At 40.8% G+C, this 22,858-nt stretch overlaps 1 protein-coding gene across 1 annotated transcript; it reads right to left on the reverse strand.

Annotated features, from left to right (window-relative positions):
• Positions 1–9,873: 9,873 nt before the first annotated feature.
• Positions 9,874–15,149, reverse strand: FGF23 (fibroblast growth factor 23). The gene is made up of 3 exons (XM_044277945.1): positions 14,897–15,149; positions 12,786–12,889; positions 9,874–11,338 (listed from the first exon to the last, which is right to left on the reverse strand). The coding sequence occupies exons 1-3, from the start codon at positions 15,117–15,119 to the stop codon at positions 10,880–10,882; spliced, it is 786 nt and encodes a 261-aa protein (XP_044133880.1). The 5' UTR covers positions 15,120–15,149; the 3' UTR covers positions 9,874–10,879.
• Between the last annotated feature and the right edge of the window lie 7,709 nt (positions 15,150–22,858).

The following is a 22,858-nucleotide window of genomic DNA, read 5'->3' on the forward strand; positions in this document are numbered from 1 at the left end:
GCTATTTCAAGCTAGGAAACTGATAACCAGATACTGGCTTAGACCCCAGTCTCCGCCCATGGGAGAATTTCTTTATACGATGTCTGACATACTGCACCTAGAAAAAGGTGTATATACCAAGAGAAAGTGTGTGACGAAGTTTAATAAGATATGGGAAAATTGGGAGAACTACAGGATACAGTGTCCGGATTAGCCTCCCTTCCTAAATATACTGTGTTGAGGGAAGTAGCGAGGACCCTGTTTTTCTTTGCGATGCTTTGGTTTCAGCTGCTCTAGTTGGTCTTTCCGGAAATTTTCTTAGTCGCATCCCATAGCAAAAGCCATGGTCCACTGAGAGCTTCCAAAGCATCCGAGGGATCTCATTGCTAAAAGGTATCAGTCAGCAGAAGGGTGCAAAAGAATTGGATATTCCATGGAACACAGTGAAGACAGTCATCATCAAGTGGAAAAAAATATGGCAAAACAGTGACATCACCAAGAACTGGACGTCCCTCCAAAATTGATGAAAAAACGAGAAGAAAACTGATCTGGGAGGCTACCAAGAGGCCTACAGCAACAATAAAGGAGCTGCAGGAATATCTGGCAAGTACTGGCTGTGTGGTACATGTGACAACAATCTCCTGTATTCTTTATATGTCTGGGCTATGGGGTAGAGTGGCAAGACGAAAGCCTTTTCTTATGAAGAAAAACATCCAAGCCAGGCTACATTTTGCAAAAACACATCTGAAGTCTCCCAAAAGCATGTGGGAAAAGGTGTTATCTTCTGATGAAACCAAGGTTGATCTTTTTGGCCATAATTCCAAAAGATATGTTTGGCGCAAAAACAACACTGCAACAACACTGCACATCACCAAAAAAACACCATACTGACAGTGAAGCATGGTGGTGGCGGCATCATGTTTTGGGGCTGTTTTTCTTCAGCTGGAACTGGGGCCTTAGTTAAGCTAGAGGGAATTATGAACAGTTCCAAATACCAGTCAATATTGGCACAAAACCTTCAGGCTTCTGCTAGAAAGCTGAACATGAAGAGGAACTTCATCTTTCAGCATGACAACGACCCAAATCATACATCCAAATCAACAAAGAAATGGCTTCACCGTAGTTGTGGAGAAGTCAGGTGGATACACAGCTGATAGTCCTACAGAATAGACTGTTAGAATTTGTATTATGGCAAGAAAAAAGCAGCTAAGTAAAGAAAAACGAGTGGCCATCATTACTTTAAGAAATTAAGGTCAGTCAGTCCCAAAAATTGGGAAAACTTTGAAAGTGTCCCCAAGTGCAGTCACAAAAAACATCAAGCGCTACAAAGAAACTGGCTCACATGCGGACCACCCCAGGAAAGGAAGACCAAGCGTCACCTCTGCTGCGGAGGATAAGTTCATCCGAGTCACCAGCCTCAGAAATCGCAGGTTAACAGCAGCTCAGATTAGAGATCAGGTCAATGCCACACAGAGTTCTAGCAGCAGACACATCTCTAGAACAACTGTTAAGAGGAGACTGTGTGAATCAGGCCTTCATGGTAGAATATCTGCTAGGAAACCACTGCTAATGACAGGCAACAAGCAGAAGAGACTTGTTTGGGCCAAAGAACACAAGAATGGACATTAGACCAGTGGAAATCTGTGCTTTGGTCTGATGAGTCCAAATTTGAGATCTTTGGTTCCAACCACTGTGTCTTTGTGCGATGCAGAAAAGGTGAACGGATGGACTCTACATGCCTGGTTCTCACCGTTAAGCATGGAGGAGGAGGTGTGATGGTGTGGGGGTGCTTTGCTGGTGACACTGTTGGGGATTTATTCAAAATTGAACCAGCATGGCTACCACAGCATCTTGCAGCGGCATGCTATTCCATCTGGTTTGTGTTTAGTTGGACCATCATTTATTTTTCAACAGGACAATGACCCCAAACACACCTCCAGGCTGTGTAAGGGCTATTTGACCATGAAGGAGAGTGATGGGGTGCTGCGCCAGATGACCTGGCCTCCACAGTCACCAGACCTGAACCCAATCGAGATGGTTTGGGGTGAGCTGGACCGCAGAGTGAAGGCAAAAGGGCCAACAAGTGCTAAGCATCTCTGGGAACTCCTTCAAGACTGTTGGAAGACCATTTCAAGTGACAACCTCTTGAAGCTCATCAAGAGAATGCCAAGAGTGTGCAAAGCAGTAATCAAAGCAAAAGTTGGCTACTTTGAAGAACCTAGAATATGACATATTTTCAGTTGTTTCACACTTTTTTGTTATGTATATAATTTCACATGTGTTAAATCATAGTTTTGATGCCGTTAGTGTGAATCTATAATTTTCATAGTCATGAAAATAAAGAAAACTCTTTGAATGAGAAAGTGTGTCCAAACTTTTGGTCTGTACTGTATGTGTTGAATGGATTAGATATACAGCTCTCCAGACAGTATCACAGTGCTTGACATACATAGTCTGCACCAATATGTAAGCAACTGAGGAGGTGATAGGAACTGCTGGGGCCTTCTGTTAGCAGATTTGTATCTATAAAACTGTCTGACCTGTAGCATGTGTGCAGCATCCCAATCCATAATACTGGTGGGGCCCTGTATATGTAAGGGTATTTGCAGAATGTCATGTTATAATATGTATGCATATTGCTGTTTACACCTTGCATGTACACACACACACACCCATAGGTGGTGCTGGTACTAAAGATTTATATATAGAACAGGTTACAGGAAGTGCAAGGGAGAAGGCAGTTGAGATCACTTCAGTGCAGTCAAGTAAAGTATGGTCAGTGGAAGTTTAGTCTGAAGCCAAGGAAAGCTAATCCCAAGTCAGACACAAAAGTCAGACGGCGCAGCCAGATCGCAAAGTCGGACGAGGGAGTCAGCTAACCGAAGCTAAGGCTGGACTCACCAAAACCTTCAGAAGCCAAGTAAGCTGACAAGTAGCTACCTCTCTGAGTTGTGCGCATATCAAGGGTAGGTCTTAAGAGAGGAATAACAGAAACCCAGTATGTTGAGGAGTATAAGACTAGTGGAGACGAGAGTGTTACCTCAGCCTGTAGACTCCATTAGCACCCAATGTGAGACAGGAGTTAGCCTATGAGACAGGAGTTAGCCTATGGTGCCTGTTCACAGTCTACAGTGAAGTACAAGCTTTAAGCAGAGCCGCATTCCTCTATGGACAGTGTGGACACTTATGGAAATTATGAGTAAACCAGGAAGGCAAGCTATATGTACCAGCCATGTGAAACAGAGAAATGTATTGATGTATACACCTGGAAGTTAGACAGTCAGCCAGAAGTTACCACAGCCTGAGTGTGACTAATCAATACCTCCCCAAGAGCTTGTTACTAGGATTACTGATACAACTAATGCAATGTCCTTTGAATGGATTACAACTACTGCTTTGCATTGCAATAATCTGTACATCTACCTCAAGGCAATATTTATTCAAACACACTCCTCTTTATTTCACCACCTCATTTGCACCTAAGGGTGTTGATGTCACGACATCAGGGACCCTGCCTTCCCTACACCTTAAACCCTATACCAGGGGTGGCCAACCTGTGGCTCTTGAGCCGCATGTGGCTCTTTGCTTCTTCAAATGTGGCTCTAGCTGTGGAGCCGGGAAGCAGCCAGGCCGGATCACTCTCCACCCCATGCTCAGATCTCTTTTCCTCATCGGACACTTTGTACTTTGCAGCTCAGCTCACTCTCCACTATGTCCTAATGCACACAGTGTGAGAACGTAGTACGTGAAGACGCGCACTATGACCTGACGTTGCGCTCATCAGGGCACAGTGGAGAGCATGTCAGACCTACAGAGTAGCAGGTGCCCAAGCAGGAGCCCAGCGCCTGAACAGGAGAGGGAAAAGATTTTTTTTTATTATAGATCTAAGCATGGGGGGGGGGGGCCTGATCTGAGCAATGGGGGTTTGATCTGAGCATGGGGGACCTTGTTTGAGCATAGGTTGGTCAGGTCTGAGCATGGGGGGGCAGATCTGAGAAGGGGGGAGATCTGCGTGCTGAGGGTCTGGCACTGGGAGTCTGATTTGTGTTGTCTGATCTGAGCATTGGGGGTCTTATTTGGGGGGTCTGATTTGGAGGTCTGATGAGATTTGGGGATCTGATCTGAGGTCTGATGAGAAGTATATTTTTTCTTTTTTTCTCTGCTAATGAAAAAATAAGAAAAAAATATTTTTAGCAGACCTCAGATCAGATGAAAAATATTTTTTCTCTTATTTTTGTGTAAATGTATAGCTTGTGGCTCCTGGTAGTCATACATTTTTTGGGGGGCTCTTTGTGTCTGTAAGGTTGGCCATCCCTGCTCTATACCATCAAGGGCACCTCAACCAACATCTGGCAGGAGATCCCTCAACACCAGAATGTGCCCCGAAGGGATTCGGTGCCTTCTTTCCCGTCACTGCACGCCGGTGCAGAGAGCTCTTTAAAACCGTGAGTACCAACTACTACACCCATCAGGCCACCCACACTCGCCTGTGCTCCCAGCAATAATGCTTGTATAGTGCCCCCAATATTAATATCCTGTATTGTGCCCCCAGAAATAATGTCCCCTAAAATGCTTCAAGTAATAAAAATGCCCTTATAGTTTCTCCAGCAATAATACCCCCTATTGTACCCCAATAATAATACCCGTGTAGTGTCCCCAGTCTTAATAATGTCTCTATTGTGTCTCCAGCAATAATAATAATGCCCCCTATTGTGCCCCAGTACTAAACATTTCCTTCTAGTGTCCCAGTATTAAAAATAATGCCCCAGTGCCTCCTACAGTTATATTTGAATAAAAAATTGCCTTCTATAGAGCCCCAATATTAAAAGTCCTTAATAATACTATGGTCGGTGTTAAAAATTCCCCCATAGTGCCACTGGTAATGTTGCCTATACTGCCCCAGTAATGCCTCCCTATAGTGCTGACAGTAATTTTCCCACAATGCTCCCAGTAATATTTCCCACAGTATCCTTTGAAATATCCCCCACAGTACCCCTAGTAATGTCCCCCACAGTACTCCCAATAATGTCCCCCACAGTACTCCCAGTAATGTCCCCCACAGTACTCCCAGTAATGTCCCCCACAGTACTCCCAGTAATGTCCCCCACAGTACTCCCAGTAATGTCCCCCACAGTACTCCCAGTAATGTCCCCCACAGTGTCCCCAGTAAAGTCCCCACGGCACCCCCATTAATATCCCCCACATTGACCTCAGTAATATCCCTACAGTGCACCCCAGTAATGTCCCAATAGTGCCCCCCAATAATGTTTCCACAGTGCCCCAGTAATGTCCCACCAGTAATGCCCTCTCCAGCAATATCCCTAATGGTCCCCAGGAGGCCAGGGAAATAAAAAATAACTTAATATATGAGTCCTGTTCCCTGCCACCACCCACAATGCAGACTGCAGGTCCATTGTGGCCTACGGTCTGAGATGCCTGCATCCCAGTACATGCAGCTAGTTGCGATGGCATCACTATGCTGTGTCCGTGTGCAGATGGGCGCAATTACATCTTTGCAATGCCTGGGACTCAGCGCAGGTGGTTGCGATGACGTCATTGCATTGCGACAGCCTGCCTACTAGAGTAGGCCTGAAGCTTATGAGGGTGAAAGGTGGGTCAGAGAACCATCTGCTGCATTATTCAACTGCATCACTGTCCTTAGGATGGCAATACAGTTGAATTTAGGAGGAGCACCTGTGGCCAGCAGCTGGCTAAATAAATTTACCTGGCGCTCCCAGTGTTAATTAACGTTGGGAGCGTCTGATCGTTGTGTACCCAGCTTGCGACTGAGCAGAGGGTTTTGGTGGACCATTGTGCATCAGCCCATCAGGAATCATCCTGGTAGGGTCTATGGCCAGTCCTCTGCTGACTACAGTTCATTCAGATGTACAAAGTCTTTTTCAGCCCTGCTGACCATTAAAGTGTGCCTAAACTTTTATATACACTCTAGTAAAACCTATTGTACATGTGATGAAAATAATTTTTCTAATATGCTTTCATTACGCTTTGGAATCTGTACACGTGTACACTGCTGACATTTCAGAGGTGTACTGGTGTAAAGATACCACTGGCGCTGCAGTGAGCTGAGTACATGCTGGAGCACACATTGCAGCCCTTGCCTGTACCAGACCCACTCTCTAAAAGCTGTGGTAGGCTTTTAGCAGAGCAAAACGAGTGGAGGTCGGAGCTCACTTAGCACATTGCGGCTCCTTCCTGTGCCTGTTCCACTAAAGCCTGGTTTAGTACACTGGTGATGTTCTATGCAGAGCTTTTAGAGAGCGGCACAGGCAGCAGTGATGTGCGCTCCTACCTGTACTCAGCTCACTGTGACCCAAGTGCAATCCATACACTAGTACACTGCTGACATGGCATGTGGTGTACACTTGTACGGATTTCAAAGTGTTATAGGGTCCTAAACTTCAGGTGCCTATTTTGCAAGGAGAACTAAGAAAAAAATAAAATAAAGTACATTAGAAATTTTATTTTCATCACATATACAAAAGGTTTGAATAAAGTGTATGTAAAAGTTTACACTTTAAGACAAGGTAAGCGGTATGTTACAGAATTTCTGTATGTGCTGTTCTCATGGGGGGTGCAGAAGTAGCAATGGCAAAGTCCTACTTTCGTATAAGAATAAGACACCAGTATTATAAGTGACCCATGTTAGGTGGGGGGCACTATTACAGACTTTGCATAGTTATCAAGGAACTTCACATTAAATCTCTGGTTGTTCCCTAATATATACAGGTAAAATGACATTTCTCATAAACATAAGTGAAGGAATAAATACTAAAAGCAATCATTTTTGTGATGAAGAATTTTATTTGCATAGAAGAAAAGCATGGTCTTAGTGGAACGCATCATAAATATCTATAAATAAAGCTATGATTCCATCTGCATCACTACCAATAAATAAATAAATATAGCAAACCTTAACCCCTAGGACATGAGCCCTACAAAGAGACAAAAATATTCACGCCCCGTCCTCCAGAACTGGTATTTTCCACTGAACGAAGGTAGACCATAGTCTGAGAACGAAGATTAACAGTGGAAGCTGCTATTTTAGCCTCTAAAGTATCATTTATGATAGTGAAGCTTGTAGATGGGACCCAGGGACCCACACAAGGAAAAGACAGACCTACATCACAAATCAAAGTGGAGCCACCCTCTTGGTCTATGTTTCTGCCACTACATTCCATCCCAAGACAGGATAGTCCACTGCCCATCCCGAGCAAGGGCAACATTATCTGTGAAGAATAGGGTTACTGCTCAGGTTCACACTTCCCTTTGAGAAGGGGTAAGACCAGTATTAGATAGGGCAACTCTTTATTTGCCCCCATAACGGCAGCCATCTCTTTGATGTATTAGGCCTTGAGAATATGGGAATGTGTCTTAGTGATGTCAGTAGTTATTACCAAGGGGATAGCACAAAGAATGGCAGCCTCCACTTGCATCTACTTCCAAGGACAAAGTTGCTGTCCAACATGCATGCAATGGTGAAACTAGTAATTGAAGCTTAATATACACATCATGCAAACAAATATCAATAAAAAGACAATGTTAAAGGGTTGTATAACATTAGAAAAATATGGCTACTTTCTTATAAGCAGGTTGTCACCCCCATTCCTTCAAGCTGAAACACTGGTACAGGTACAGCCATATTTTTCTAATCCTGGACAACCCAGCTTATTGGCCTAATAATAAAAATGGTGATATTTAGGGAACGCTGCAAGCTACAAATATAAATAAGGTATAGTTTTTAATCAGCGTGATCAACCCTACCAGGCAATATGCCTGGTTTAATAGGGTTAATCATACTGACAGATCCTTTTTAAACAAGTGAAAGGAATTTCTGACTACATGTTGGCTGGTCCAAATTGATAGGAGTCAGGTTGAGATGTCCTCCAATATCAAGAATAATGGTCACCATCCACAGTCTCTTCTCTACTGGAATTAGAGGTAGTTGTGGATTCCTACAGATGATAGGTGACCACTTGTATCTCTCCTTTGTACATAAGGGAGTTTCAGGTGACATAACTCTCATCATGGTGGATTTTTCAGAGGACTCTTTTAAAGCTTTGTTTAAGCAAATGCTTCCTTCCTTATAAAATAACACTTGTAAGGCATCTTATTTTAAAGCTCTGTGTTGTACTATCCTTCTATTATTCTTCATGAATACATTGAAATTTCGGTTGGTACCATTCCATTTGTCAATAGGGAGTGTCCCCATCTAGTCTGACACTGTGCAATTCTAGCATTTTGGACTATGTAGGGAGCCTCCCTATTGACAAGGGCAATGGTAAAAACGTATTTATGCATTTCCAGGAGGAATAACTTAGGAATGATAGCATGTAATGTTCAAAGAATAAATGCCCCATACATCTTATTCCATGGGGAATCTAAATAATTACTAAAATAGACATGTGTGGCTTGCTGACAGGTCCACTTTAAAGGCCTGTTGCAAGGAACATGGGTAGCAGAATACCCCCAACATTGACAATTCAGTTATGGCTCAAAGTCTCTATATAATAAATGCTCAGTATAATACACACTGTATATAATAGTGCAAAATGTTATTATCAGTTTAATCATTTGGTTCAAGAAGCTGCCATTAATCTTTTAGCTTAATCATACAACCATTACTAATAGACCTGGGGTTAAAACAAGAGGTGTAGGTATAGCAGGTGCAGAGGTAGCACTTGCACCTGGTCCTTTGTCCAGAGGAGGCCTAAAGGTCTTCCTGCCACAAAATAAGACACTAGTATTATGCATAACCTTTGGTAAGTGCGGAGTCCTGTTACAGCTGTAGTAGGGCCCAGGAGCCTCACACTACACATCTGCCTACAGGGGTCATCACTTTTCTAGAGCCTGACTAACCTGATAACTAGAACATGTCAGTCTCTTTCAGCTCGGAGGCATACAGAGGTACACTAGGGCCCCATGCAACTCTATGGGTTACCTACTATAACTGAAGACAACTCAGAGGTTGTACGGAGCCCTAATACGGCCATGTGCACGATGCCTTACAACAGTGATCTCCGACTTGTGGAGAATCTACAACCATTAGAATACCAAAGGCATACAGGGTATTGTTCCTTAAAACCTGGAGAACCTGGTGTTTTGGTCAGTGATTTTCATCAGTGATTGTGAGCTAAAGCCACGATTGGAGCCTCCACAGACAAAAGGTATAATGGAAAGATCGGCTCCTGTTCTGTGTTTAGAGTTGCACCTGGTTTTGGCTGACAATCACTGATGGAGATCACTGACCGTACACTGACATGTGAATGAGGGATTAGGCAGAGCATGTTATTTAGATTTATTAGGTACAAACTAATTAAGATGCAAAATTTTGATTGAAATATAAAAGTTAATTTAAGTACAGCGATAAAGAAAAAAGTATTGGCTTGCCATAGCAGGCATAGCCATCTAAAGTTGCTCTAGATAAGATGTATTTTATCGCGTCATCCTTTTTGGTTAAATATTTTATACCTTTTGGTTTTCTCTCCCGAGTTTCTTATTATTACATTCCTAACATGATAGATAAATATTAAATAAATATATTTTGTATCAATGATAAAGAACATGAAGAACATGTAGGACTTAAAGTGATGGTCCACCATGTTGTTTTAAAATTTAACTTTCTTAATATAGCTTTATAATAATTGGAGCTTAGTTTGCTGATACAGAGGTTCACATTTCCTTTATAAAAATATAAAGTTTTTAATGTCTGCAACCTCCACTAGGGGGAGTCACTAGGTTCAATGGATTCATGCTATGAAAAAGTCCAATACTTCCTCTAGTGGTGGCGAGCTACCCCCCCCCCCCCTCCTTATATATTGTATTGCAGACCAAAAGTGGCATTGTTGGCCATAGCAACCAATCTGTGTCCACATTTCATTTTTCCAGTGCAATTTAGAAACTTTAAACTTAGCTCTGATAGGTTAGTATAGACAACAAGACAACTTTTTCTCTCAAACAGTTCATACACAAGGCCTAGGGTGTTCCTCCATAAAAATGTAGTGCAATTTTAAAGGCTAAAGAATATTTACCCCCAAATAAACATCCATCAAATGTTACTGTGGCTTCAAGTGATCTAAATACAAATATCAGTTTTATGTCTATTTTATAGGTAAGTCTTTATGTGGAAGTAGAGCACCTTCCACTCACTATTCATAATTACAGAACCCCATCAAAATTATTCATTGAATTGAGCTCTTCTGTAAAGTTATAGATAATTCTCTTTAGCTGTTTTCTAGTTTTATGTGTTTTTAGAAAGCTAAAGGACAACCAATATGGCCACCATGACGACGCCCATATTGGTTGTCAAATGTCAACCAGTTTCCTTGACTTCTTTGTGACAAATTTGTTTTTACAGTGACACATTACTCACTTCTATATTGCTTCTTAAATGGGTAGATTTCTTATTGTTTTTCTCAGTTCTCCTGAACTCCTGAATGGCAAATCTAATTATGCAGTGCGGCCTGCAAAACAAGATATTACCAATATGACTTCCATTAACTGCCACATTAATCCAGGTTTCTAAGATTCTAAAGTCAAATTTACCTAGTTTTGCAGTAAAGGGGTTGTCTGTTTAGAGCCACCACTGGAATCAGTTGATTGGCGTAGATCTGGCTCCCCAAGGCCAGTCAAAAACATAGTTTTAGATGGTGGCCATTCAGATTCATAGAGAGGTCCCAAGATGGGGGCCTTCTCATGACATCTATTTGCCCTAAAATGAGACAACCACTTTAACAGAAGAGGACCCTACTGGGGAAAATGTATAGATTTGCAGTTGTGCTCTACTTCAACTGTGGGGTATCATAAAAATAAAGGATGAGGGTTTTAACGACTTTCCTTCAAAGGTATAGTACCTATGCTAGATTTTTGTGAAGCATTTGTATCAGTTGAAGCCACTGAGTTGGGATGTCCTCTTATAAAAATATTCACGTGGATTTTCTTTCCTTGTGATAATAACACCTCTTGGGTCTTCAGGGTCTTCCTTTTCATTTTTATTAGGTCTTAAAGGCTCTTGAGGGTCAGAAGGCTTGACATCTTGAGCATCCTTGGGTGTTGGGTAATTCAGAGTGGGTTTTTTCCCTCTACTTACATTAAGAGGATCTGGATACAGATCTGCACTTCTTGTGTGTCGAACAGGCTCGGGAGTGATAAATCTGGTGATTGGGATTTGGTTCTCCATAGACAAAAACTGGGAATAGGGAGGCAAGTCCATTCCTGGGCGGAAAAAATGTTTTGGCTTCTTCAGGCTTAGCAAGTAGTTGTGCTTTGGTGAATGGTAGACATCATGGCGGTTTTCAAGAGTTTCATGCTTGAAGATGCAGTCATCATCGCTGAAATAGTGCTGTGAAATGCATGCTAATTAATAACTAATTTTAAAAAAATGACAGAATATTGCCATGATTTACAAAACCTTTTTCTAGAATAGAGTCTCATGACATGTTAATAAAACATCGGTGGAAGTCTGAAATTCCCATTTATACCCACTGCAAGAAGGAATGGGTCCTGGCACTCAACCTCATGGGGAGATACTGTATATGGCTGTCTGGTGTCTACCTCTTTAAAGAAGCTGGTGGGAGTTACAGAACCTAATAATTAAGCTTCTGGCTGCTGCAACCAGCACCACTGCAGGGAAACCAGGTTCTGAACTGGTTTTCATAGAGAGAGAGGACCACATATTTATCACTAGAAAGTAATGGCCCAAACACATGGGTTTTAATGCCTTCATTTGATTTAAAAAAAACGTGGTGGCTTCATAACACATGATTGATTATAGCTCCACGAAGATCAGTTCTTAGGACTTGAAGTTCTACTTGACCTACCAGTCTATTAAAACCCTTTAAACGGTCATTAACTTTTCTAAAAAAAAATTATATACCATAGAGACATATCAAAAGCTTTGATAGGTGGGGGTCTAAGTGCTGAGATCCCCGCCAGTCTCTATAATGACGGAAGAGAAGTGCACACATAGCTCAGTCTCTCTCCTTGCTGAAGCGATGGGCTCTATAGAAGTCTATGGGCCCATTTAAATTATTTTCTCTTCAGTGAAGAGAGAGAATGTGCTATGCGTGCTTCAACCTCCTCATTCTAGAGATTGGTGGCAGTCTAAATACTGAGAAAACATTTGATAAGTCTCTATGACTATGAGTTTTTCGAAAAGTTAGTCACTCTTTAAGGGCTTGTTCATATAGGTTTGATCCACCAGATTTTAGTACAGAAATGCTCAAAAGAAATTATAGTTCAGTTTTGTGTCCAGCTTTGCTGTCAGAGCTCTTTCTAAGCTGGACAGAGAACATTGTATGCAACATCTCTCTGTCTGGCTATAGACATTTGACAGTTGTGCAAGTTTTTCAAGTTTTGCCTTTAGTTGTGCCCATTAAAAACAACTGTCTGGACACAACTGATATGTGTAATACTGTCATAAGATGAATTGTTTAGGGTGCATTCACAGGAACATGTGATGGCCATGCCCATGCTGCGGACCGCAAGACGAGCACGGCTGTCACATCTTTGTGTATTTGCACCCTTATTGTAAGGAAGCAGTTCAAATTTGTTACGACATGACTATGGAAATAAGATTGCAACTATTTTTGAGCAGTGGACTGGTAAATTTAAGGCAACATCAAAAATGAAAGCAGTTCCTCCAATTAACAATCTATATATCATTCTATATGCCAACCTGCTCTGAAAAAGATGGATTCTGGTTGGTTTTCTCTCTGTTCTATACTTCATGCAGAAGGCCCAGTGGATTGTTGTAAAAATGTTCAAGAATCATAGAGTTGAATACTTACTGATCCAAATACATTGCCAAATCTGTCCATGCACAGGTAACGTCCACTTTTGACTCCTGTAATAACAACTTTGCCTGCAGATTCTGATCTAATCATTAAAGCGCCTGTAGGAAGAAAATAATGAAACTTGATTAGTAGAAGGCATCACTAGTCCCATGATGATATCACAGAGAAGGTCATCTAGTGGCCAGAGGGTCAAGCTTATAATTTTCGACCAAATTATTTGTATCTATGTAAAATACGTAGTTGCGTTCATTTTAAAAATCACATAAAGAAACCCTATAATGCAGTATATTTTTGTCCCACCATTGTTCTCCATGATCAATTTACTAGCTGCAAGTTTTTCCATACTATTGACTGCGGTTTTAAAATCAAGACTTTCTTATCTATTACTTCCCGACAACATATCTGAGACAAAGGTCTAGCCAAGGTGTCTGTGGTATCCATTATTACATATCTGATATCTATGGCAATTTTAGGGTCCATTCACTTGTCCGTAATTTGGGTCTGCATTCGTTCCGCAATTTGCGGACCCATTCACTTTCAATGGGCCTGGAACGGATGCGAATCCGCATTTTCGGGATCTGCATGCGTTTTTTTTTCGGGATCCATTTTTTCAGGATCCGCAATTCCGTTCCTGAAAAAAATAGAACATGTCCTATTCTTGTCCGCAATTGCGGACCAGAAAAGGCATTTTCTATTATAGTATCTGTAATGTGCGGTCCGCAAATTGTGGATCGCACATTGCAGGTGTCCGTGATCAGCAAAACATTCACGGACGTGTGAATGGACCCTTAGTATTTTTTTCTTTCACTTTTATAATACACTAAGGGGTCATTTATGAAACAGAAATGCACCTATATTAGGCGTATTTCTGGCACAGATCTACTGCCAGTGCAGAGCTTTATTAAGACTGGCGTCTAAAACCCTGGTCTTCATAAATATGCCCCTAAGTTTTGAAAGAATTACTGTATACATAGATCAAAGGGGTTGGCCCGTCTTAGACATTTAAGGTATATCAGTAGGATATGCCATCAATGTCAGATAGATGCGGGTCCCATCTCCAGAAAGGGGGCCCCCAAGTGAAGGAACGCCCACTGTGCATGCGCGGCATGCTTCCCATTCACTGATTTGGGAGTTCCGAAAATAGCCAACATCGATGTGAAAATGTTCCATCTGGCCTATAAGGCTACTTTCACACTAGCGGCACGGACTTCCGGCAGGCTGTTCCGTTGGGTAAACAGCCTGTCTGATCCGTCCTGCCACCAGTGACCGTGTGCCCCCCGGACTGCCGCTCTGTCCACATTGACTATAATGGGGGCGGGGGTGGAGTTCCGGCGGAGGCACGGCAGCACACGGCGAGAGGCTGCCTGAATAAAACTACGACATATCCGACATTTATTCAGGCAGCCTCTCGCCATGCGCTGCAGTGCCTCCACCGGAACTCTGCCCCGCCCCCATTATAGTCAATGGAGACAGAGCAGCAGTCCGGGGGCACACGTTCACTAGCGGCAGGATCGATCCAACAGGCTGTTCACCCGACGGAAAAGGCCTGCCAGAGGTCCGTGCCGCTAGTGTGAAAGTAGCCTTAGTTGTGTGTCTGTATTTGGGTATATTATTGCAGTGCCATGTAATATGTCATGTCAAGTAATAAAAATAAAATAACATTAAATTATATATTTTTGTGTATATGTGTCAAAAACAGCATTGGGCTATATGCATATTTGGTGATTAGAAGAAATGGTTATGACTAATGCCAGAGAGCAAGAGCATGCATTTCTTTACAGTGTCATATTTTGTAAATTTCACCATCGTGCCAGTTGATATAATTAGTATAAAAATGATTTTTAATTTTAACAATTATAATTAAGAAAATAAAAAACTGTGCTGCCACACATTCAGGCTTTTAATGCCGTTTTTGAAGCTAAAATCAGGAGTGGATAAAAAAAATAAAGAAAAGAGGAGTAGTATGTGCTCTTAATACTTTCTCTCCCTTTATGATCCACTCCCGATTTTGGCTTCAAAAACTGCATGAAAAAACCTGAACATGTGGTAGCACTCTAATAACATTATAAGAACTGTATAACTGAAATTATTGTAACTAGACTTACTGTAAATGGTTTGGTGAGGAGATCCGTCAATGTGGCCGTCATGGTTGATCTGAAGATGGAAGCTGTTCCATTCGGTAGCTGTGTACAGGTGCATCAGTCGGTCTGGGCTTCCCCATCCTGAATTTATAATTGGCGACGAATTGGGAAATGCAACATTGACCTTTAAACTGGTCAGAAAAAATGTTAGAAGTGCTAACCTATTGCCTTGCCTGATGCTGGACATGACTTTTTTTTTTCTTGGGATAGATGCTGGTGAAATATGATCTCTCTTCTGTCCTCAACTCCGAGGCTTCAATGCTTCCCAACTTTTTTGCAGTATATATAAAGGCTAGGAGCATAGTGACATCACACAGGAAAAACTTGTTATGAACATCCTTTCTGTCGTAACAGCAGAAATTTAAGAGAGCCCTGAGACATAAAATACTTAAGGAAAGGGAATTCACATGGGCACCCTGGGAAAATGCTATGCCAAAGAATTTTTATCAAACACAGTAAAAAAAATCTATATAATCTATCTATCTACATATCTAAATAATCTATTTTATATCTATCTCATATCTATCTATCTATCTATCTACATATCTATATATCTATCTCATATCTATCTATCTGTTGACCTTTCAATCTCTGTCTATCTATCTACAGTATCTGTTTATCAATTATCTGCTGATCTGTCTGTCTCTTGTCAGGATCTGTACATGTAAGCGGGGTATCTATCTCTCTATCATACAGTGAAAATTTGTATCCAGTGTACATATTAGAAGCTATATACTTTCAGAAGGTTTGTAACAGTTCTCAATATTGGACATAATTCATCAATATAAATGTCATTTAAATAATAAATCAATAATTAAGTAAATAAATATTGTAGAAAGATAAATTAATATCAGGAATTACACTCAATACTGGCACAAATCTTTTGAAAGCAGATTTTAGTTCATAAAATAAAAAAAAATTGCAAAACCTAAAACATATTTAAATAACATAGTTCTGCATCTCATAAAGTTTTAGAAAAGGAACAAATGTTAATTTCTAAAGAAAAAACTGAAAAAATGTTATCTATGAATATCTCTACTATCTATCTATCTATCTATATTATCTATCTATCTATCTATCTCATATATTTTGCCTATCTGTCTATCTATCTATCTACATATTATGTATCTATCTTGCTATCTTCCTCCTATCTATCTATGTATCATCTATCTATCTATGTATCTATCTATCTCATATCTTTCTCCTATCTATCTATCTATCTATCTATCTATCTATCTATCTACATATTATGTATCTATCTTGCTATCTTCCTCCTATCTATCTATGTATCATCTATCTATCTTTCTATCTAATATCTATCTATCTAAAATCTATAATTTCATGTCTATCTCATATGTATCTATTATTTATCTATCATCTGGTGTCTATCTATTTTATATCTATCTATCTAGAAAAATCAAAAAGCTATAGCTTGAGAAAGACCGCAACAAGCGGTTGAAACGTCGCTGCTATTTGACACTGGGTGAATAAACCATGTTGATTTTTTGACTATACTGGAGTGCTGTTGGCTTTTTGAATTTTCTCCATTGAATGGGACCTTGGTGCCGGTTTGTATTGGCTTGATTCTGCACCCGACTGTTAGTGTGCCGCGTCTTCATTTTCCATTTTTATCTATCTATCTATTTCATATCTAATATATATATATCATCTTTTTATTTATCTATGTAGCTATCTACCTAATATTTAAAACATATTTAAATAACGTAGATCTGAATCTCAAAAAAGTTTTAATAGAGGAACAAATGTTAATTTCTAATTTAAAAAAGGAAAAAAATGAAAATATTATTTATGAATCTATCTATCTATCTATCTATCTATCTATCTATCTTTCATCTCATGTCTACCTATTTTAAATCTAATATCTATCTGTCTATCCGTCCATCTATCTATATATCTATTTCTCTAATATTTAGCATCTCATGTCAATCTATCTATATTTCTATTTGTCATATCTGTCTATCTATCTATCTATCTATGTTTTTTATAATCTAGAATTACTATAATGTTCATGCAATACACTTCTCAAAGCAAATTTAGGTACAAAGTGTTTAATTCAATTTTTAACATCTAGAGGGCAGTCATTTAACAGAAAATTGCTTTATCACAACGCAAGCGTTGTCCCGTGTTCCTTTTTAGTAGCTGCCTCAGTATATTCCATGATACAGTCTATAGTATTATTAAAAAGCTCCAATGTACAAACAAGTTCTAGAAAATGATATATATAACAATAAAATGTGATAGTTGTGAAAACACAGCCTTTTTAAACAGTTCTGAATATATTTGTAAAAATGCATTTGTATGACTTATTTACCAAGTAACCTTGCATTTTTTAAAATTGAAATCTCATATTATCAGCAAGTCATTAATATTAATATTTTAGTAAACGTGCACCTATTTCATTCTTATTTTAATAAATAAAATCTAGAATAAAAATATACTAAAACATAATTAGGTCTCTCTCATCTCCTCTTTGGTGCAACGAGGTTCACCTTGTTCCAATAGTGGGGCAGCTAACCTCACAGGTAATCCAGAAGTTGATTATTTATATTGATTTATCAACTATTAAAAATTAATAATAGTTAAGAAATCATATGAGTTTACATTAGGCTCAATACTTAGTTGTGAATTACCTGCTCTGGTGTCTGTTCAGGGTATATGCAGGTGAAAGTTAATGTGTAAGGGATTGATATGATATTGGTCAGAGGGCAGTTAAACAATTCGTGAAATTCTGGAGCTTCCAGATTCGTGTGTCTCCCGGAAGCTAAAAATGAATAATCATTAAACTCAGGAATTATCTACATGTTAATATTCAGTACAAGATGTTAAAAAATTACGGCTAGATTCAGATAATTAAGTTACAGGGTTTTCAAAATTATGTAGCTCTCTAAGTGGCTCCCAGAACCCCAGCCGATTAACTGGCTGAAGGGGCTTGGGCATTTTGGCAAGTGCTGCAGTCAGCTGATCATAGGGTTGTCAGGAGCCTAATAATCTTGTAGGCCACCAATATTATGGTCCAGGAAAACCTCTTCAAATGTATTCAACTAATGCAATTCCTAGAAAGCCAAATGGCTAGCTATATGTCCTTGATGTATAGGAGGAAATCAGAGTATCTGGGGAAATCCATGTAAGATTGCAAGGACCATCCTTGGTCCATCCCTGGTGGAATTCAAACCAATAAACCCACTTGTACAAGGCAGCAGTGCTGTCTACTGACCACTGCTACATCTGTACTAATAATAGGGCTTGCTGAGGGGAGCACTCCTGCATTTTTCTTTGTCCCATTCTTGCGGATCTCCTTGTAGCAAAGAAGAAGAACCCGAAGAATGTGGATATAAACGAATATAAAGCTTGCAGCCTTCATTCAATGCCAGGAAATACTTCTTATCCCCTGAAAAACAGTCAGGCAGTTTGACATGAGGTTTAAGATTTTGAGCGGAGGCGGCCACTACAGGTGGGGCCTGGTGCAATTCCTGCTGCTGTAGCCTCTCTGCCAAATCCTGCACCATTTTGGCGAGACTATGTACCTGGTCCCTGAGGACTCGCATAGAGTCCATGGTATAGGTAAGGCCTGTGAATCTGTCACGACAGAGGGTAGGGATAAGTGCAGCCCAAAACTCCACCACACCTCTGTCCCTGCCTACTTGCACGGTCCGTCTTAACTAACGGCGTACAACTTGGCATCAGTTCCTCGCTTTATATGTGCAGGGGCCTAAGAAGAGAAGATAACAGAAATACCGTAACAGAGTCAGACAAGCAAAAGTCAAAGCCAGGAGGTCATGCAGATACACAGGGAGCAATCCGATAACAAAGTCAAAACACAATCCGGAGTCAGAAGCCAAGAGGTCACCTCAATACCAGGGAGGTCACAATGTCGAGGTTAAAAACAGAGCTGAGGTCCAGAACACACAAAAGGCACAATATGAAAATGCTGGTGAGGGTAGCAAGACCATTCACAGCCAACCTGTGGCCAGCAGGCTGCCTGTTTAAATAGCAGAAAAAGTCCAGCCCCAAACCATCTGAGCGCCGATAAATTGTGATCGGCACTCAGCACCTCTTTCAGCTAGGAGGATGTCGGCCACGCTGAGGGGGCGTGCGCGGCCGGGTCCTCCCCACCCCCTGGTCCCCATGGAGACGAGGCCGCAGGCCCCGCCCTCGCCCCTGCACAGATGCGGGATGCCGGTGGCTTTTTTAACCCTTTCACCTGTATGCATTTGGGGCCTTAGTGACCAAGCAATTTTTTTTTATTTTTATTTTTCTCCTCTGAGCTTCTGCACTGTGAACACCAGGACACCTTACTTGTCAGAAAGGGACCAGATCATATTTTCCATTAAGAGAATTTTCAAGATTTGGTCCAACTATTCTTTTTTTGACAATGGAGCTAATGATAGCTCTACCAGATTGAAGACGCTGAGCTGACAAAATGCTGTAATATTTCTTTGTATGTGAATCAACCCTTTTTTCAAAGAACCCACCACCATGGGCTCGAAGATAGGAAAATGGCCCTCTAGATGTCTATCTAGACATATGTGTAGGCTACATATCGTCGAGTATGGCCTGCTCTACTGCACTGGCAGATCCTAAAATAGATGACATTAGGGTAATGCCAAAGGCTTGTGGCCCATTAGTCAATTGCAATACTCTTTAATATTCTAGTACAGGGTCTAAACATTTTTAAGTCATACATGCTTCTCGAATGTTATGCAGTATATTAACCCAAACCAAATGTACCATGACTATAGTTGTGAAAACGGACTCAGGACCTTCAAAGCTACAGTGCTGCCCATAATTATTCATACCCCTGCCAAATTTTGACTTAAAGGGACACTGACAGGCCCAATAAGCATAATTATCTATATATATGCATGCACAGGTCTTCTAATGTGTATTAAAAACATATAAGTATAACCCCTGTCCACCTTATAAATACAACAAACTCATGTTTTATAATATTAAGTAATCGCTCTTCTTTCTTCCCAAGGGGCGGGGTTTCAGCTTCACTTGTGCCCAGCCAGCCGCGCCCCAACCGCCGTTTTGAAGCGCCGCCCAGCTCATCAATATTCACTTTGCTGGGCGGCTTCTGCTGTCCCCAACGTTCTGAGATCCCGCGCTTGCCCAGTAGAAAGCTATGGGATCTCGGAATGTCGGGGACAGCAGAAGCCGCCCAGCGAAGTAAATATTGATGAGCTGGGCTGAGCGATTACATCAGGTTATAAAACATGAGTTTGCTGTATTTATAAAGTGGACAGGGGTTATACTTATATGTTTTTAATACACATTAGAAGACCTGTGCATGCATATACAATACACTCACCTAAAGAATTATTAGGAACACCTGTTCTATTTCTCATTAATGCGATTATCTAGTCAACCAATCACATGGCAGTTACTTCAATGCATGTAGGGTTGTGGTCCTGGTCAAGACAATCTCCTGAACTCCAAACTGAATGTCAGAATGGGAAAGAAAGGTGATTTAAGCAATTTTGAGCGTGGCATGGTTGTTGGTGCCAGACGGGCTGGTCTGAGTATTTCACAATCTGCTCAGTTACTGGGATTTTCACGCACAACCATTTCTAGGTTTTACAAAGAATGGTGTGAAAAGGGAAAAACATCCAGTATGCGGCAGTCCTATGGGCGAAAATACCTTGTTGATGCCAGAGGTCAGAGGAGAATGGGCTGACTGATTCAAGCTGATAGAAGAGTAACGTTGACTCAAATAACCACTCCAGGTATGCAGCAAAGCATTTGTGAAGCCACAACACGCACAACCTTGAGGCGGATGGGCTACAACAGCAGAAGACCCCACCAGGTACCACTCATCTCCACTACAAATAGGAAAAAGAGGCTACAATTTGCATGAGTTCACCAAAATTGGACTGTTGAAGACTGGAAAAATGTTGCCTGGTCTGATGAGTCTCGATTTTTGTTGAGACATTCAAATGGTAGAGTCCAAATTTGGCGTAAACAGAATGAGAACATGTATCTATCATGCCTTGTTACCACTGTGCAGGCTGGTGGTGGTGGTGTAATGGTGTGGGGGATGTTTTTCTGGGCACACTTTAGGCCCCTTAGTGCCAATTGGCCATCGTTTAAATGCCACGGGCTACCTGAGCAGTTCTGAAGGCAAAAGGGGGTCCAACACCGTATTAGTATGGTGTTCCTAATAATTCTTTAGGTGAGTGTATATAGATAATTATGCTTATTGGGTCTGTCAGTGTCCCTTTAAAGTTACTTTTATTCAATCAGCAAGTGATTTTTTGACGGGAAATTACATAGGTGTCTCCCAAAAGATAATAAGACGATGTACAAGAGGCATTATTGTGGGAAAAAATAAATTCTTAGCTTTTATTTACATTTGAGCAAAAAGTGTCCAGTCCAAAATTATTAATACCCTTCACAAACTGTCACTGTCTGTGGGAAAATCTGTTCTAAAGCATCCTAATTACCCTGATTAATTGGGAACAGCTGTTTTAATTAACTCAGCAGGTAAAAAACAGCAGCTCTCTGCAGTTGGTTTGTGGATAGTCATGGCTAAGACAAAGGAGCTCAATGAGGACCTGCGGCTGCGCATTGTGGCTGCTCACAAGTCAGAAAAGGGCTACAAGGCCATTTCTAAATGTTTTCAAGTTCCAGTTACTACAGTGCAAAGTACTATTAAAAAATACAAGATGTTCCGCACTGTGGAAAATCTCAGAGGACGTTGTCGGAAGCCAAAAGTGACTCCTGTGCTGCCGATGAATATAGTTAGAGAAGTGAAAAAGAATCCAAGGATCACCACCAAGGCCATCCTGGTGAATCTGGGCTCTGCTGGTGGCAATGTCTCAAGGCAGACAATCCAACGGACACTGCACACTGCTGGGTTCCACGGATGCAGACTAAGTAGGACGCCACTTCTCCAGATAAGGCACACAAAAGCTCACTTGGCCTTTGCAAAAGCTCATCTGGACAAAGAAGAAGACTTCTGGTCTTCTGTGTTATGGTCAGATGAAACAAAAATTAAATTGTTTGGTCACAATGATGTTTCCTTCATTTGGCGTAAAAAAGGAGAAGCCTTCAACCCAAAGAACACCATCCCCACTGTCAAACATGGTGGTGGGAAACAAATGCTTCGGGGGTGTTTTTCAACCAATGGACCAGGAAACCTAATCGCAGTAAACGGCACCATGAAAAAAGAGCAATACATGAGGATTCTCAACGACAACATCAGGCAGTCTGCAGAGAAGCTTGACCCTTGGGCACCAGTGGACATTTCAGCATGACAATGACCCAAAACACACAGCAAAAGTGGTGAAGAAATGGTTAGCAGACAACAGCATAAATGTTTTGGAGTCCAGCCAGGGAGCTAAAGATAAGGGTGATGTCAAGAACACCCTCCAATCTGAAAGATTTGGACCTCCTTGCTAAAGATGAATAGGCAAAAATACCTGTGGAGATGCAAAAAGCTGGTCTGCAATTATAGGAAGCGTTTGATTGCTGTAATAGCCAATAAAGGCTTTTCTATTGATTATTGAGAAGGGTATGAATAATTTTGGACTGGACACTTTTTGCTCAAATGTAAATAAAAGCTGAGTAATGTTTTTTTTTCCCCACAATAATGCCTCTTGTACATCGTCTTATTATCTTTTGGGAGACACCTATGTCATTTCCCGTCAAAAAATTACTTGCTGGTTGAATAAAAGTAACTTTAGGTCAAAATTTGCCAGGGGTATGAATAATTATGGGCAGCACTGTAGCTTGGCCTGAATTGCTTTCTGTTGATAGCCCTGTATGAGACTAAGTAAGGTTTTGTTATTTTCGCAATATCTATAAATTAGCATTAGAAACTATTATTTGGGATACTGATTAGTTAATACTAATTAAATATTTGCTGGTAAAATGTGCCTAGCTAGTACAGTGAATGTAAGATCT

Source organism: Bufo gargarizans, chromosome 2 (genome assembly GCF_014858855.1).
Source record: "Bufo gargarizans isolate SCDJY-AF-19 chromosome 2, ASM1485885v1, whole genome shotgun sequence".
Classification (NCBI taxonomy): Eukaryota; Metazoa; Chordata; class Amphibia; order Anura; family Bufonidae; genus Bufo; species Bufo gargarizans.